This window comes from Anoplopoma fimbria, chromosome 1, assembly GCF_027596085.1.
Source record: "Anoplopoma fimbria isolate UVic2021 breed Golden Eagle Sablefish chromosome 1, Afim_UVic_2022, whole genome shotgun sequence".
In the NCBI taxonomy this organism is placed as follows: domain Eukaryota; kingdom Metazoa; phylum Chordata; class Actinopteri; order Perciformes; family Anoplopomatidae; genus Anoplopoma; species Anoplopoma fimbria.
The window spans coordinates 9,956,469-9,974,777 of NC_072449.1; the positions used below are offsets into that span (position 1 = coordinate 9,956,469).

At 43.5% G+C, this 18,309-nt stretch overlaps 1 protein-coding gene across 2 annotated transcripts in view; it reads left to right on the forward strand.

Annotated features, from left to right (window-relative positions):
- Nucleotides 1-12,792, forward strand: part of mecom (MDS1 and EVI1 complex locus) — a 132,887-nt gene extending 120,095 nt beyond the window's left edge. For both annotated transcript variants that reach the window (XM_054599869.1, XM_054599878.1), the window contains 8 exons: nt 1,079-1,105; nt 4,747-4,913; nt 5,123-5,200; nt 6,783-6,952; nt 7,871-8,015; nt 9,909-10,154; nt 10,244-10,418; nt 10,877-12,792. In XM_054599869.1, coding sequence (XP_054455844.1) covers nt 1,079-1,105; nt 4,747-4,913; nt 5,123-5,200; nt 6,783-6,952; nt 7,871-8,015; nt 9,909-10,154; nt 10,244-10,418; nt 10,877-11,011 — 1,143 coding nt within the window. In that variant the 3' untranslated portion in view covers nt 11,012-12,792. The remainder of the gene's footprint in view (nt 1-1,078; nt 1,106-4,746; nt 4,914-5,122; nt 5,201-6,782; nt 6,953-7,870; nt 8,016-9,908; nt 10,155-10,243; nt 10,419-10,876) is intronic.
- The last annotated feature ends 5,517 nt before the right edge of the window (nt 12,793-18,309 follow it).

Sequence of the window (18,309 nt, forward strand, 5' to 3'; positions counted from 1 at the left end):
ATTGTCCCAAGCTGACCAAAGGGGATTAATAAGGCTCCAGTCTTATCCAAACTACCGCCTGTTAAGCCCGTTGTTGGCTATCTGAAACAGATGTTGCAGAGACAAAGGGCACACTCTGACACGTCTTCCCATAACATTTCTTTGACTACAATATAAGAAAATGATATGCTCTTAAAGCAATGATTTCTGCCCCTGGGTTTTCTGTGCCAGTATTCCAATGCAAGACTCCAAATATGTGGGTGTACGTGTGCATGTGGTTGTATATGTTGGTGTGTCTGTGACATGTTGCATTGACGTTCATTTGTTCACTTTGCCCCTGCGGGTGAGAACGGTCCGTCGGAAAGTGAAAACACCACTTTCTCAGGCATATGATTCCTTTTTTTTCCTTTTTTTTTTTCTGGCTGTTTCAGGTCTGGTTTTTACAGGCTGTTTCATTTGTCTGATTTATGTCCCCTGTCCAGAGTGCTGCATGGGCCCAGCCTGCAGCAGCCACATGGCCGTCCCACACGCCTTAATGAGGTGTCCTATCAGTAGAAACACTAACAGAGTGCTTAGGCCATCTTTATGACTTTATGATGTCTGGACACACAAATCATTCCCAGAAACACTAGACTGGGTAGGTCTAACCCAGACCAGGCAAGGGGCCCTTCTGTATACTTTTGAAGGGGTTGGTTTTCAGTCACCTGACTCGCTCTTGAGCTATATATAAAAAGAAAAGAGGTTGCAAAGCTGAGGGGACTGGAACTTATTTTTTTCAACCTCTAGTGATTCAGCTTTTTATTTCCTGGCAGGACATTTTACTGCTCAGCGATACTGGCTTAGATTACATACTGGCAGAGTATTTGTAGCCTTCTATAATGATCTTATTGAACACCAGGAAGTGTTAGGAACTATTAGCGCCTCCCATAATTCCAGCGCCATAACTCTGCAGATAGGCAACTCTTTGCTCATTCAGAGTTAATCACATCGAGACCCATCATTCCCTCTGTACCTACATGTGTCCAATCAAAAGCTGTTGATTCATTCGCCTCTTCCTGGTTCTGACTGCTTTCTCTTTTCCTTCTGTTCCGCCCCTCAGTTTCGTTTGCCAGATCAGAGAACTTGGGTAAGTTCCTCTTTAACCTACAGTAATGCCATGTGTCTGTACTTCCACCAAACAGACCCCATCCTCTAATTAATGCATGGGCTGCATAACAGTTTACAACTGACACCACCCAGCATTCGCATGGCTTTAGTCCGTCACACCATCACGCACTGACTGGACTTGTGTCTGATTCTGGCCATAGAGCTACTTAACTGTATAAAGAAATGTCATCTGAATGTTTATATTGGTCATCATATAATATTATTTTGTATTAATTCGCCTTGAGTATCTGAGTCTAGCTATTTGATTTGTTGTAGACATATGCCCTCTCTGATTCACATGAAAAGGTTTAAGCGGGGATTTCCAGCCGAGCTACACCCTGTCCATCCAACAGCTCCGAATATACAGAATGTTTGCTTATTTGGAGAATGAAGCAGGGCTTTGCAAATGGGCATTGGGGGGATGAGTGAGATGGAGGGGGTGGGGTTGAAGGGGGCTGCTTTACATCAGCGGGAGGGTAACAGTCTCTTTGGGACACTGGCGGGGGACTGGGGGGTTACTTCTTCCCTCCAAACATCTGGTTCCCGATAAAGATCAACAATTGAGAATGCATCTCGCTAATTAAGGCCCTCACAGCATCACTGACATCTGAAGATAGCCAATCAACTGCTGGTCCCACAGCGACGCTACAGCAACAAGCAAGTTCAGAGACACACACATTCACACACACACTGCCCGGGGGGGACGGACAAGGGGTTTTTGGGAGGTGTGTGTGTGTGTGTGTGTGTGTGTGTGTGTGTGCGAGGGTCTCTTATAGAAAGGAGTAGGGGGGTTATAAAACCTTTGAAATTTCGCTTAAGAGCAAAATGTGGAGCCGTTTATCTTTTGTACTTTAAGTCGAGCATTCACACACACACAGTATTGTCAAACAGTGGCCTAATGAACCTGGCTCGCCATCCATAAAATATGTCTCAGTTGCCGAGGGTTTTTGAAGCATAATCCGTGGCAGACTGATTGTTACCAGTTTCAATCATTAATAAATTGAATCCATTGGATTGGACGTGTGAATCATTTAATGCTCGACTGCGAACATTGGACTGGTTTAGGGAATCTGCCAAAGAAATGAAACATAAGAGATTAGAAAAAAGATTATTTTGTCTTTTTACACCAAACATGAACAGAAAAAATTTAAACTGGAAAATATTACACAAAATAAATCACAATTAATTTTATATCATGTGCAAAGCTCAATTGTTCATAACTTAAGTTATGCAAAATATCCTTATTCCAATTATAATTTTACACAAATACCACTATTTATTTTATAACGAGGACTATGCCTTTTATTAGATGATCTAGATACAAAGGTTGAGCAAAGGAGTGAGATTCAACTCTTAATAGAGTGCAGCAGTATGACGGAGTGGAGTTGTGATCAGAATTTCCCAGTAGATGGAGCTGGGACGGAGTATTTTCAGTTTTTAAAAAGTGTCTTATCGGACAGGCTCGATACTGCTGACAGCTTTAGAGGCCTTAATGTTCCCAAGAGTTATGGGTTCTCGTTGAGCACGGCAGACAAACTGAGTGTTCACTCCAGTGCCTGAAAAGAGCCCGATGAAATACACAGTGCACATTCAAAAGAAATATGAAAGCATTTCACCTCCCTCTTCTCCACAACCCATTGCCTATCTTTCAATCCATCGCTCTCCTTCTCTCTCTCTCTCTCTCTCTCTCTCTCTCTCTCTCTCTCATTCTCTCTCTCGTCCTCCTCCTTGCCTTTGATTCATGGCGTGCAGCATTGGCATATTCATAATCAAACGGACCTGACACTCCACATCCTCCCTCAGTGGGAACGTCGACGGCTGCGGCAGGAACTTTACACTCGGCCGTCACTCCTAATCAGCCGCTCCCAACACCAGGCTCCACCATCATCCATCAGCCCCTCTCTCTCTCTCTCTCTCTCTCCGGGCTCTGTTTGCTCTTTCTTTCTTTCTTTCTTTCTTTCTTTCTTTCTTTCTTTCTTTCTTTCTTTCCATCTTCTCCTCTTCCTCTCCACTCTTCTTCTTCTCCTCTATCGTCTAGTCCTCCATCATGCTTCTTCTCCGATTCTCTTCCTCTGTTTCTTTCCCTCCCTCGGTCTGCTCCATCTTGGCGTGAAGCCTGAGAGTGACAGGGGGTGAAAGCAGGAGATGAAATGTCAGAGTCGGAGCAGGGCTCTGGTGGAGGACCCGAATCACCATTGATTTGTTGCCTTATTGAAATAAGAATAAGAAACAGGCTGAAAATTCAATACACGCAAAATAATGCAAATTTGTGTGGCCCCTTTAAAAAAAAAAAAAAAAAAAGGGGAAAAAACCTCCCGTGTGTGAGATGGGCTGACAGGCCCTGAGGCCTATTGGGACCCCCCCCCCCCACCCCCCGCCCCTCCCTCTCCTCCTCCCTCCGGTCCTCCCTTCACTCCCCCCTCCAGCCCCCGCTCCTCCTCCATCCCGCCCCTCTCAGCACAGCGATATCATTATTACCCGTGTCTGGCCCTTGATCAGTAATGTCAACATCTTTCATATTGACGAATGTGCTGTCTGCCCGCATTGTGCACAGAATAGTTTACAGCCCAGCAGTGGACATGAATCACTCCTCTGCCACACACACCCACACACACACGCGCACACACACACACACGGACATGTATCTGACAACACACATACACACTAAGCACGTACAATGTCGCTCACATACTATGCACATGACATTCTACACACTCTCACAAATACAAATGCATTATAAATACATTCTTCTCTCACACATACATATATTTTCTCTTTTCACACACATAGATGGCTATTAATCAACTACGGCCACCGTGCAGGACATAGTTTTTTGTTCATAAAAACACGCACACAGACCAACTGATAAGTGCACATGTCTCTTTGGAGAGTACCTGATGGAAGTAAATGTTCAGCTTCATTAGCAGATTGGCTGCAGTCCTAAATCCTATGTGTCTGTTTGTATATGTACTGTGCATACATGTGTATTTTTAAGGGAACATTCAAAGTTCTACGCCTGCTTTGCCACTGACCATGAATGGGCGCATACCGTTTTTTGTTTAACTACAAAGTTATGAATCAGTATCAAATGTACTTGTCATGTCCACAAACCAGGGATTTGACCTTGCAGTTCATGAATCATTGATGAACGTCATAATAAGAATTCGCCCAATACCTGTAAACAAGGCCCGTCAATCAAACATGATATGATTAAATTAGTGTAGAATTTTACATTAATCTCAAATATTATTTATATTTTCGGTAAGACATATTTAACAGGAGACAAGAATCAATGAAATATTTGGCGTTTTTTGCTTAATATTAGGACATCCACAGCAAATGTAGAAACATATGGTAATCTTTCAGTGTTTAGGACATGTGCCCCGACCAGTACAGTATATTGGTCTGAATTATACTTTCCTTTTTTATTTATCCATTATATTAAGATTTTTTTTTGTGACTTGTTCATGTCAAGTGATGCAGCTTTCAAAACTGATAAAAGTCATGCATCACTTTCTTTGCTTTGCATGTTGGACTTGCAATGCTAAATGAACATTGAGTGTGTTCTTAAACACAACGCTAACCCCTCATTCTGTTTCTACCTCTCCTCTGTGTCCTCAGATGTCGGCCATCGAGAACATGGCAGAGAAGCTGGAGACGTTTGGCTCCTTGAAGCCAGAGTCCGGTGACCTGCTGCGCTCCGTCCCCTCCATGTTTGACTTCAGAGCCCCACCCTCTGCACTTCCAGAGACACTGCTGCGCAAGGGCAAGGAGCGCTACACATGCAGGTAACTACGGCAACTGGTGTGGCATGTAATATTTAATTTTTTTAACTTTCATGGTGGTCAGAAATTAACAATCATCTATGGAAAGTAATTTTGTTATTGGCATTGGAGTCTTTATTTTTTTTTCTACAGTAGAGTCACAGTAAGAGTTCCTGTTTCTGTGAAGAAATGTAATTAAAACATACTTAAAAATGTGTTTTACTCCTTTATAGATATTGTGGGAAGATATTCCCTCGCTCTGCTAACCTGACCCGCCACCTCAGGACCCACACAGGAGAGCAACCATATAGGTAAGACTATTTCTACGAATCTAAAAAGCAACTTTTGAACACATGTACTGTCTCTTGGAGCTGTCTTTGTGTGTATATATTGCTGAAGAAGTGTGTAGGTGTTTAGTTTTGGCTCGAGCTATGTTAGGGAAGAAACAACAACATGTCAGCTGAATATCATCCTCCTCTCTTGCCTTTCCCATAACATAAATCCATCTGTCCTCCTCACTTCCAAGAATACACTCCTTACAAAACTAAGGAGGAAAAGTCCCGTCTAGTCAAGAATCAGATTTGCACCATAGCACATTATATCCTCAGTGAATAACTGGGCTGCTTTTCTATCCTCACAAATACGAGTGAAAGCAGCAAAAACGCTTTTTACACAGCGTATTCTCAAGCTGACAGAGAGATGCAGCTCATTTGTTAACAGTGCATGGATGTTTTCCCAGGGAATTTTGGTCTACAGTTAGAACAGAGATTATGTGTGTTTTCTTATGCCGTAAAAGCCTGGAATGATTATCCTGCCGCTAAATAATTTGCCTGATGAAAAATGGTGTCCGTCGCCAGGGTGACAGGAAGAGAAGAAGGGGGGGAGGTTAAGCTTGGCTGGTAAAAGAGCAGAGCTAAGAGGAAGGGAGGAAGTTTGGTGAAAAATTGGGGTGATGAGGAGCACCGGCAGATGTCCAGGCCCGGCAGCTGTGGTCATTTCTTTTGTGCGTATGAGACTCAAACTTAACTGCAAGCTTAATGGCTACTTGCCGCACCAAGTTGGCCTTTCTTGCCAACTAAAACTTAGTTTGTTACTTTTTTTAATCATAGTCTAGTTGCCAAATGAGACCAACAACAAAAAAAAAGGTTACAAATATCTCCCTGCCTTCCGTCCTTCTCCAGGTGCTGCTGAGGTGCAAGTAACAATGCAGCAGCAGTACACATGTAAAAAATGAATCTTGCACATTTACTACATTTGGATAATGAGTAAGCTCTGGCCAGCACTGCTCTGCTTTGTAGTTACTAAGGTACTGGAATGTTGGCCGAAAGCTTGGAGGAGGCCTGCTGACCACAGGGGAGAGAGAAAGACAGACGCAGGCCTCTACTGCCCCAGTCTGATAGCCTGCACTCAACACGCTGGCATGCCATTAAAGATCGCCGCTGTTTATTGTAATTTTTTTGTGGAGATAACCGGGGGGTTCCTGAGGGACAGCCAATCGAGCGAGCTAATTCCACCAGAAGAAAAGATGTAATCTTCTCGTATAATTTTGCATGAAGAAACTTGGCAAGAGACTCTAATTTTGCAGGGCTAGAACCAAATCTGTTGCGTGCTTATTTTGTGAGGGAAGAATGCAATTTTATTGCACTGGCTGGAGATAAGAGGCAGAGCTGTTTCACCTTAAACAAGCTCCTCCATCATGTCTTGGACTGTGGGACTGCTGGGACTGTATGCATGTGCGTCCCACATTATGTATCCTATTATGTTTCCCACAGAACAAACCGTGGGTTCCTGTTTCATTATGCAGCATAGTTATGACTAGCAGCTTGTGTATTTTGCTGTTTTTTGTCATTTCATAATTGTTTTAACTGAAAGGCCTCTACTTTTTCCCCGCAGGTGTAAATACTGCGACCGCTCCTTCAGCATCTCCTCCAACCTGCAACGTCACATTCGCAACATCCACAACAAGGAAAAGCCCTTCAAGTGCCACTTGTGCGATCGTTGCTTCGGTCAGCAGACCAACCTGGACCGCCACCTCAAGAAGCACGAGAATGGCAACCTGTCAGGTGAGACGTCTTCAACATACATTTCTGGTTTTCTAGAGATAATGAATGTAGCTGTTTTCACAGCTTGTTTCAAGCCTTTCTTTTTCCTCTTTCCATATTTCCATTGAGAGAATGAGATCTGCTTTGCTGATTTGGGACGTAGCAATGCTTTGCATTATAAATCCTTTGGCTGAATATTGTAAAACATAATTTACTCATAATTAGAAACAATTTTAGAAGCTGATATTAGACAAATCTTTCATCTGCCTCTGCAACAGCACAAATCCTTTTTGAATGAGATGCGTTCATCAGCAGCACAGCTTATGGGTTCGATGGGTTGCAGAACAAACAGTGACAACCTGCCAGGAGCTGAGAGCAACAGTCCTCAAAGGTTTCCACTGAATCAGACATGATTCCTCTATCAAATGCGAAATGCACCATCAAACAATGTATCCCAAAACATAGAGATATATATAGCCTGAACATTGTTAAGCTGAAAATCTGTTTCATCATTGTTAAAATAATAAAATATTTGTTGCTTGAACCTTAAAGAGACTTTGGCAGGTCAATCTTTAAAAATATGTTTTCAAGATCTCAATGTTTCCAAAGATACCAAAGATGTCACAGAGAATTCGATGGAAATGTGTACAGATGATGCATAGACACATTTTTTTCTATGATGTAATGCGTCCAGGATTACATTCCTAGGACCAAAATGGATTTTAATATTTCCCTCACTGTATTTTCATTGAAGCATTTGAACCAGCAGATACAGAATATATCACACTGTCATAGAGTGACATGTTTGAAGCTGCCTATGCACAACCATTATTTAGAATTAGTTTGAGATACCATGGAGTAACTTGTTTTCAATATTGACTATAAACAAATATCTAAATCTTTTGGGACATAACTGATGCTTTTTTTTTCTTTCTGCAGGCACAGCAATGTCGTCCCCACAGTCTGAACTGGACAGTGGCAGTGCCATATTGGATGACAAAGAAGACTCTTATTTCAATGAAATAAGAAATTTCATCAGCAACACAGGCCAGAACCAGGCATCACCGGACCCTTCAGAGGAAGGGTAAGCTCAGTTGTATTTGATCTTTTTTTTTTTTTTTTATCAGGTCTACCTCTGCGGCACTTAATAAAATGTTTATAGACAAATATCATCCAGGCTTCTCACCCGTCACATCTCAGCAGCAGGGACAAATGAGCTTGCATATGTATGAATAATGGGCTAGCTGCTATCAGCTCATTTTAGACTTGAATTTTCAAACCACCCAGCCAGCTCATTAATCATGACATCATGCTCAGAGGTCTGGAGTAGAGAGCAATCATCTGCGATGACATTTGAGATAATGGCAGGTTTTGGGAACATGCAGGAGCTCCTTATTTCAGTTGCCTTTCGGCCACACATACAAACAGATATGTGTGCATGCAACTACGTCTGAGCATTATGCAAATAAATTCTCGGAGCTGTGATCAGGTCAGATAGCAGTTTGAGAGGTCTGCTCAGGTCTCTGTGTTTGTTTTTCAGTGCCTCACGTTGGTGTGATCACAGGGCAGATTGTGAGTCTGGATAGAGATCTCGCAGACTGCTGTATGATTGTGTAGAAGGCCTGTGAGAGCAGGACTGGGCCGGTAGAGAGTCAGAGGGAAGGAGAGGGAAGGGGAGAGAAGTGTGGGGGGGGGGGGGGGGGGCAGCAGTTAGCCCACCACATCTGGAACCAACATGTCTGCCTACAGGAAGAGGGTAGAGGGGGTGGGGTCAAAGGGTCGGCCCGTGTTTCTTTTCAAAGCGCTGTGCTCCTGACTACTTCTGATAGATACTTTATCCCCAGCAAATTACCACGTTTGAAAGCGTAATTAGCGAATCTGTTTTCTTAATCACAGAGCTCGAGCTCTCTCTTTTGGAGCCGGTCCCTCTTCTCAGGCCTGCAAGCTCGACACGGCACGAATACCACCTTGTCGGCCTCAAACTCTCCATCCCGGCGGGAGATCTGTCGAAAAGCGAAATATTATCAGCTGCTTATGAAAGAGGAAAGAGGATGTGGATACTGTACGTGCTGAAATGTGATCTGCAATAATTCCCTATCTCCCCTTCCTCTAAAGTCACTTCATGCTCAAATGCACCCTTTTTCTAAATCCGGTGCAGGTATCCTGTTTATAAGCATAATATATGTAATTATGTGGAGATGTGCTTGATGTGTTTTGTTTCCTATCTATCTACTTCACCGCGTCCAGTTCTCAGTCCTCGTCTCTGAATCCTTTGTGCGAGGAAATGGCATTTTTGGGAGCTGACGAAAGACGTCCCGGAGTGTAATTAGTGAATCAGTCTAAATGTGGTTCCAGATGATTTACCAAATGGTGGTTTCCTGTGGCGCTGAGACAGAGGGACAGATTAAGACTCAGGCAGTTTGGATAGCTCGCTCTCTCTCTCTCTCTCTCTCTCTCTCTCTCGGGATAGAGGGATAGAGGAATGGGCCGGTTGGCAAGCTCTCATAACTCTCCCACCAAATGGGGCTGTCAGCTAAATATTTTGCCTATTAGATGAATACGAGATAGTAGAGAAAATAAACAAGGAGGGAGAGGCAAAGCACTCCAGTTAAGTGCTGCAACGATCAACCCAGTGCTGCTGTGCCCAAAGGGGCTCCGGAGCCTCGATGACAAACGGGATTCCGGCTTTCTCGATCCGAGCGGCCTCAGACCCAACTCTGTCTGTTCTTTATCCAGAACGCTCCATTGTTTTTGTATATATAAAGAAAGGACTCTCACAAGAATGTGTAATAAAACAAAAACAAACGACAAAAGCCAGTAACTGTATTTAACCTATGTATAATATTTACCATAGTGTCGTATTCCCCATGTATTTAAGTACCAGAGGAATTCTCAATGTCTTAATTACTTTCTTAAACATATAAGGAGTGTATTTGTATCAAGCTGTATTGATCTAATCAATGTTCCTGGTCTGCAGGTTAAATGGCGTTCCATTTGAAGAAGAGAAGCCGCTGATGGCCAGCCTTGGGTCACGTGACCTGGAAGACGAGGAAGCAGAGGAGCTTGGTGCTGATGAAGAAGAGGGGGAGGAGCCTATCAACACCTCTGTGAAACAGGAAGAGGAGGTGCTTCCTAGTAGCCTCAGCGACGACATCCCGCAAGAAGAAATGGACTTCAGCGGACCCGATGACTTAAACCTCAACTGCAAAACCTCTCCTCTGAGGTAAATTTCGAAACTAAACTAAAACTAAATTTGACATTGTATAAATCATGACGAGTTGCTTGACCAGCAGGTTTCTGTTTGACCTCCAGGTTTAAGGAGGAGCAGAGTGGCTACTCCGCCTTAGATCATATTCGTCACTTTTCGGACATGCGCAAGCTGGAGGAGAGCGAGCTGAGTGACGGAGATGAGGACGATGGATCGTTTGGCTCCCCCTCTCTGGCTGATGCCGTCAAACAGCCTCTCTTTAGGAAATCGAAGTCTCAGGTAAAAGAAACATTGACAGCCAAAGTTGTTTTTTTTTAATTGCCCAGTCAGGCCAATGGGACAGAAATCTGATTGCCCTCCTTTAATATTTTCCTACCCAATATTTTTTTTTCATTCATTAGTGGTTATCAAATAACAATAAAGACTAAAGTTAATTGTCTTTGAAAAAAAAACCCTGTTTTATTTATCGGTACAGCCCATATGCAAACCTACAACAGAGATAAAGAGGAAATGGCTCACCCTTAGCTACTGACACTTCCATCATCAGCTCTGGTTTTCATTTTATTTACTCGGCAAGTGAATTGCGGAATTAAGTAGCCTGATGTGGCTTTTTACTGTATCTGGGCAACACGGAAATCTTTACTGTTGTGCCTTGTCAGTTCACATGCATGCATGTTTATCGACATATTTACATTCAAGCATGGTAGCTAAACGTGAACCGTCTCCCTTTCCCTCAGGCGTACGCCATGATGCTGTCCCTGGCTGAAAAGGACTCTCTCCACCCAGCCTCCCACAACCCGGCCACCATGTGGCACAGTCTGGCACGGGCTGCTGCTGAATCCAGTGCCATCCAGTCCCTCAGCCACGTATGATGACACCCCCTTTTGCGCTTTACTTTCACCTTTCGACCCCCCAAACCTGACCTATGGCACTGGGAGCCCGTTGCAGGGGGGCTATGTGCAGTGGCCCCTGATCGTCCACAGAGTGACTGCTGAGCAGAACCACGGCCCATCTGACTGCTGAGCGTAGCGCCTTACACACACAAAGCAGGGTCTCCGTCCATGCAGAACCCAGCAAAGCCCCAAAAACCTCAAACTGATAGAGAGCAAAATGTCCCTCTGAGACCTTAAAATTGAGTTATCACATTAACACCAACAAGGATGATAGCAAGTATGATGATTGTGGTGAAAATAATAATAAGTAATAATAGCTGTATTTATTCTGCTGAAGTTTCTATGTTTTGCACAGCAAAGGCAGCTGGTGGACATGGAATATAGATGTGCTGATATCATTGCTAAACTGCATTTATTCCCCAGCACATAGAAGACAAGGAGAACATTTCACACTGAGGGGGTGAGTTTGGTTTTGTCTCTAAGACAGCCAGTTTCAGCCTCCTTTGTTTCATTGTGCATAAAAGCCCTGGCTCATCTGACGGAAGTATCTTTAAAATATATTACAAGAATTCCCTTAAGCCCCCCACAGATCCACAGGTGTTTCTCATAAATACATGTACTTGATGATAAAAATGAAGGGTGGGGTTAGCAACCTCAGTTCAAATGAAAACCGCTCCATGTAAGGACAGCGCTTTAATGTCACTGAAGTCATTGAAGAACAAATAAAAAAAAGTAATTGCTAAACTGAAATCAGGCCAGTTTCCCATCTGTGTTTTCATAGCTGCGTGTGTCTGCACAATCATAGCACTGTACACAAGTGTCTACCAACTGTTCTCCACTGCACTCCATCCTGCCCGCCTGCGCTATCTGTGAAAGGATATAAATAGATTGTCTTTTTAGTGGAAGAGAAGAAAACACAATTTTTTTTTTAACCCAAATAAGTAGCCAGTGCTGAAGTTAATTGTTGTTCTGTAAAGGGCATATGTCTTTTTCCAAACCCTTGAATCCATTCTAGTCAGCCAACAATACCACTAAATAGCCTGAATGCTAGTCGTTAGCTATTCCATGCTCGTGTGTCTTTCATTTTTAGACAATCATGATTTTGTTTCCATTTTTTTGTTGGTGTTGTTGTTGTTATTTGCTGTTGTATGTTGAGAATTGTATTTATTTCTTGGCAAACTGTAGTTTGTTTACTGAATAGCACTGCTCTTAGCCCAGGTGAAGGGGAGATTCCTCACCGGGCCTATCCCAGAGTTCAATGGGGTTTGTAGAATACATTTGAGTGCCGGATAGTATTAAACATACAATTCACTCCTTATTCTTCTAATGGAACCGGTCGAGTAGATATTACTTAGGTTGTTTTTTTTTCTATGACAATTTAATGATTCAATTGTAAAAAATGAAAAACATTATAAAGAATGAATAATAAAAAAAAAGTCAGGTATAATTTCTCCATAAACGCATGATTGGTCTGGTAAGATCTGTATCTGACATTTTCTACGGTTGTCTGCAAGCTTGTGTGACGTTCGGTTCATGTTAATCCCTTGTGCCAAACTTATGATAAATAACAGATTACTTTCATTTATTCTCCCGTTTTGAGGGACCAGATTTTTTTTTGGTTTGTTTATGTCGTTGTTTTGTTTATAATCGATTTTAAAAAGTAATCAGCAAGTTGAGGTACTTTGTTTTAATGCTTTCTACAATGTAACTGTTATGCATTTCAATTCAATACTGTGGGAGGAACAACTAAGAAATAAAGGACTACAATGTGGATTGACTTGTCTTCCATTCTCTCTTTATTTCCACTTAAACATTTAACATATCCTTTGTCTCACATCTCCATCACACCTCCCCACATACAGTCCTCCCGGCTGCCCATCAGTTTGGAGCAAACAGAGATTTATACCAAGGGACATGAGTCAGAGAACCACCTGGCACTTTCTCCTGGCGCTCCCATGGCCTCCAAGAGCGAGGGAGAGCCTGAACTCTGGTCCTCGTTTTTTTCTCCAGGCTTTGGCTCGCCTCGAGCGAGGGCAGGAGGAGAAAAGGCTTGAGAGGGCTTGAATATGGTAGTGGGAGCGGAGGCAGGAATGTGTCCTCTTTATTTGTGTCCGTTTGTGGGGCATGATGGATGAGTTGGGTAGATGTGATGACCTGGCTCATCGCTCAAACGCTCAATAAGAGTCCCATCCTGCAGCAGGCCTCCCCGTCCGGCACCCCCCCCTCTGTCACTGCTGCCAGCCGACGTGGGCGGACATTGTGGCTGGGAGGGTTGGAGGTTCAGCGGCTCCATTGTCCAGAGAGTAGCTCGGGTGGGGGGTTGGAGAATTGGGCATGACAGTGAAGATGGCTGGCGCTGACACTCCACATTTACAGTGCTCTTGGCACCCTAATGGATGGGGTGTTTTCTTAGGGCCTGTCGTCAGCCCCCAGGGCTCCATGGGGCGTCCAGCTTTGATGAGGTCACAGGGGGTCACGCAGTGTTGATGAGGTCAGCGCGGGTCGTCCAGCTTTGATGAGGTCAGCTGCAGTGGTGGTAGCGATGGTGCAGGCCAGAGTCATAATGGAGTGGCAGTGATAATTGTTCAGAGTATGAGTTTTGCCACCTGTACTATTGATGACTCATTTATATGATTATGTGAAGTTGTCAGTAGTCATGCAAAAGCATCACTTTCCCCTGAGATTTGTGTCACTAGACCTGCAGTTACTGATATTTTTGTCGACTTAAAGACGATGGAAACGTGCTGCGAACACAACAATGACGTATCATCATGTTTCAACTCCTGGAAATATCTAACTTCTCATCTCCTGAATGCTCATCTATGTTCACCAGTTGGTCATTGGCTTTGTCAGTCCGCTTGGTTCTGAGCAGGTAGTGTACAGTGGGTTTTTAGAAATGTATCGATAAAAAGAGCAGAGAGTCGTCAGAGTGAATCAGAACTGTAAAGTTGCCCGTCGCAAAACCTTCTCTACAAGCCACCCCTTTTTACAATGCACACAGTCAATCAATCCATTGCTATTGAGAGAACTATTGTTAATGGCAGTTTCTTTAGTGTATCTTCGTGCTACATCATATTGATGCAATTTATGCTAATGAGAAGCCTGATATTACATGAAAAAACTCTAAAGGAAGTGATTTTTGGCTTAAACTTTAATTTAGACAATCTTTGTTCCATTTCAAATAAGTAGAACAAATTCAGAGAGATGATAAAACTTCTCACTTTCTTTTTTCCCCAAACAACTTATCTAAACTAAGCTTTTAACAAACAGGAAATATACCTTTGCTACATCAGGGAATAAACTTGGCCGCAGTATTTTGCCCCCTCCCCCCCCACCCCCAATGGCCACGCCCTCACTGCTTTTCGAAATTGCCGATGTAATTACATCAACTACATAAAGAGCTTCCCCCGGACAAAAGTCCAAAGGCACTGCCTCTTGAAAGGACACCAAAATATTATGAATAGACAGCAGTGTGTGTATAATGTCATTGTGTGCGGGCAGTGGAGTGGTGCGAGGAGGGCACCCGGGTGAGTTTGGCAGCGTCACATTTAACTGGTGTGCGTGTGCTGGATTGATCAGCGTTGATTAGCACATGCCAATGTCACCCATGTATCCTCTCACACTTAATCAACACGTTGGGACGAGTTATTGCCGTCATTAACCCAACAGCTTCTAATAAAGGGCTCAGTGTGTATTGAAGTGTGGCTGGCATGGCCCTGGATGAGTGTGTGTATGTGTGTATGTGTGTGTGTGGGTGTCTAAGTGTGTGTTTAAAGAGCAAAGGAAGTCAGACAGAAGAGTCTGCATTAGTCAATGCAATCTGTTTCAGTTAAATGTGAAGTGTGTGTTTGTGTGTGTGTGTGTGTGTGTGTGTGTGTGTGTGTGTGTGTGTGTGTGTGTGTGTGTGTGTGTGTGTGTGTGTGTGTGTGTGTGTGTGTGTGTGTGGGTGTCAAAGGGGCTGGATCCCCAAGCTGCTATGTCCCTACAGTGTGTGTGTGTGTGTGTGTGTGTGTGTGTGTGTGTGTGTGTGTGTGTGTGTGTGTGTGTGTGTGTGTGTGTGTGTGTGTGTGTGTGTGTGTGTGTGTGTGCGTGGATGGGTGGGCACACTGTGGGCAACGCTTCGTGGGGCTTTGAGCCACTCAGCTAATGGGGCAGCTGGCACAGCCTCAGAATCCATCAGGCCTCATTACTGCTCCTGTTCGGCCTCCATCCTCTTTTCCTTTCCTACCTTCCTTCTTTCTCTCCTCACCCTCCACCCCCTCCCCTCCCTTCCTCTCCTCTGCCACCCGTCCACGCAGCCAACCCCGTGTGGCATGTAACTGCCCCCTCGCTGGAACATACATCACACCCCCAGAGTGAGAGGCCATCACAGCTGGCAGCTCTCACGCTGATTGACTTGGCACCCGTGCTGACTCAGACGCCAGGGGAAACATTTTTTTCGGAGAGGGAGGCATGGATGGGTGTGGGAGTGTAGCCTTTAAAGAGGGATGGAGGGGGCAGAAGGGATGGTATGGAGTGGCGCATGCTAACAGTTGGCACGAGTGGGAAGTGTGTTTGGGTGGGGAGACTCCACAAATCATCACATCAAGTTTTTGTCGTGTTAACAATAATGGTAGCACCTCCTCTGTCTGTGTACTCACTTGAGTGTGTGCGTGTGTGTGTGTGTGTGTGTGTGTGTGTGTGTGTGTGTGTGTGTGTGTGTGTGTGTGTGTGTGTGTGTGTGTGTGTGTGTGTGTGTGTGTGTGTGTGTGTGTGTGTGTGTGTGTGTGCAGAGCAGATGATTGCAGGACAGTCAGACTTTCTCCTTTTCATCTTCGTCTCCACTTAACTTCTTGTCTTTTCCTCACCAAAGCCCTCTCCTTCTTAGAAAGCAGCAGAGCTTATGGTTGTGGTTTCATTACGCCGTTTGTTTTTCTCCCTGGAGGCTACGGGTCATTAGTGTTATTGATGGACACTCAGCAAAGTCCCAGACCAGACCAGGACAGAGCGGAGCAGTCGGGCACATGGTTTTAATATGACGACCCTAATCAGGAGAGGCGTGGTGGCAGAACCACTTGGAGCCTGATACTGAGATCATCTCAATCTTTGCTCATAAAGTTGATTAGAAAGAAGCTCATTGGGGCCTTCAGCTGCATTTGTTAGAGAGTGGGCACAGCAGATTAAGGTTTATGATTCTGCTGAACGATTTCAATAAAATGTATGATATGACCCCCACCGACTCTTTAACATCCCCAGGACATTACAGACGTTTACATAACCCTGCACAACTCTTCTCTTTAAATATACACTTAATACTTTATTAACAGACTTATCTAAATATACTCTTAATTTGTTTGTTTGTTTGTTTGGTTGGTTGTTTGTTTATTTTATTGTAAATGATCCTCTTTTTATTTTTAAATTATGTGATATACTATTGCACTGTGTTCATTGGTATGTACCAATCACCAGGTCAAATTCATTGCACGTGCAAACCTACTTGGCAATAAACCGATTCTGATTCTGATCTGATTCATTATCAGCCAAAATCTTTATATTTCAACTTTATTATGCTCATTATATCATGAGCCATTTATTCACATTCACTCAGTTGAATCTGAAGTACGTTCAGTGGCTCCATGCTTTTTCCTTTATTGAGCGCCATCCAGTGGTGAATATATTAATGTACACCTGGCTACATCAGGTTCAACTTTAACATTTCAACTGTTTATATATAAGATATACATATATCAATACATATATATATTTTTTCTTTCTTTTTTTTTCTAGTTAGATCAGGGCAGATGATCATTTCTGCTGAAGTACAGGCATATGCTGACGAGCCTAAATCAAAGTTCCTTCTTTGCACCACACAGATTCAGAGTGTGGGAGAGTTCCTTGATATGTATCTTATGCAGCCTTGACATTTATTTTTCCAGGCAACAACCTAACAAATGGTGCAGGACGTGCTGAAATGATTTCCCTTCTCATTCTTTTATCTGAGCCAACAGCTTTGTCAGCTGGAGTTCAAAACACTTTGGCCTTCTGGGAGATCTGGTTCAACGCAGAGGAGCAGAAATGATCTCTGGGACTTGCTAGCGATGGCAGTTAAGTGATAGAATCTCTTTTGCAAAGAGTTGCTTATGCTTAATTACGGCGAAAAAGTACCCTTGATGCGATCTTACCTTTTACGGGCTATTTCATCTGCAGTTTCCTGCACCCTTCTCTCTCTCCAGCACTCCTGATGAGCCAGCATGCATACAACAGTAGGCCTTTTTTTCCCCCAAAAAAAGACTTTTAGCACAAAGAGCATCTTTGTTCATGTGCTTGTAATAAAACAAAAGTGGCTGTCGAAGTGCTGAGATCATTTTTGTAAACCAAAATAATGTCTGAATCAGCCACAAAAAAAAAAAAAGGAAAACCACTGCTTCACACTGTATATTTGTAGGTAATATTTTTTTGGCCTGTCAGCTATTCATTTGTGGCACAGTTGTCTGCTGTGGCACCCAGAATGATGTCTGGAGGGCAGTCGTGAAAGTAACAAATTTAATTTACTCTTGTTACTATAAAAAATCCACTTTTTGATGTATTGTATTTTTATTTTTTTTTTAACTTATGTCCTATTCATCACTAGCTGGGTGGACTATGAGATGATTGGCCCATTAGCATGGACATGCAAAATGCTCCACCATCTAAAGGAGCAAGACACAGACCTTGTGGTTGTTTTACCCCTTTTGGTAGTTATTGTCTGTCACTTTGCAATTGTGTTTTTTTGTTTTTGTTATTGTTTTTAATGCGTCACTTTGCAATTGTGTTTTTTTGTTTTTCTTATTGTTTTTATGCGTCACTTTGCAGTCGACTAACTTTCTTTGTGGTCATTTTACATCTCTTCGGGGTAGTTGGTGGCTCTTCAAGTGACATTTTGCAGGTGAATTCCAGGGGGGCCCCTCACACCGGGCCCCTGGGTCTGTGTCTGGTAGGCCCAGAGTGAGTAATCCATCCATGATCACAAGTATGGTATTTATCTACTTTTCAGGTCGCACACGTTACAGAGTAAAACAAAAGTCACATGAAAAATATCCTGATAAACTGCGTGAAAATGAAACAGAAGAAAGGAGACAAACCAGCAGCTGCGGCAGAGAAGAAGCTGCAGGTGAGTCTGCGGCCTCGGGAGGGCGGGGCCTCGGGAGGGCGGGGCTCAGAGAGCACGCACACCTTCGCCTGAAATGACCTGTTAGGAATGTATGCGTTCATGGGTCGCCGATTTCACGGCCGGAGCTATCACAATCAAATTAGTACCA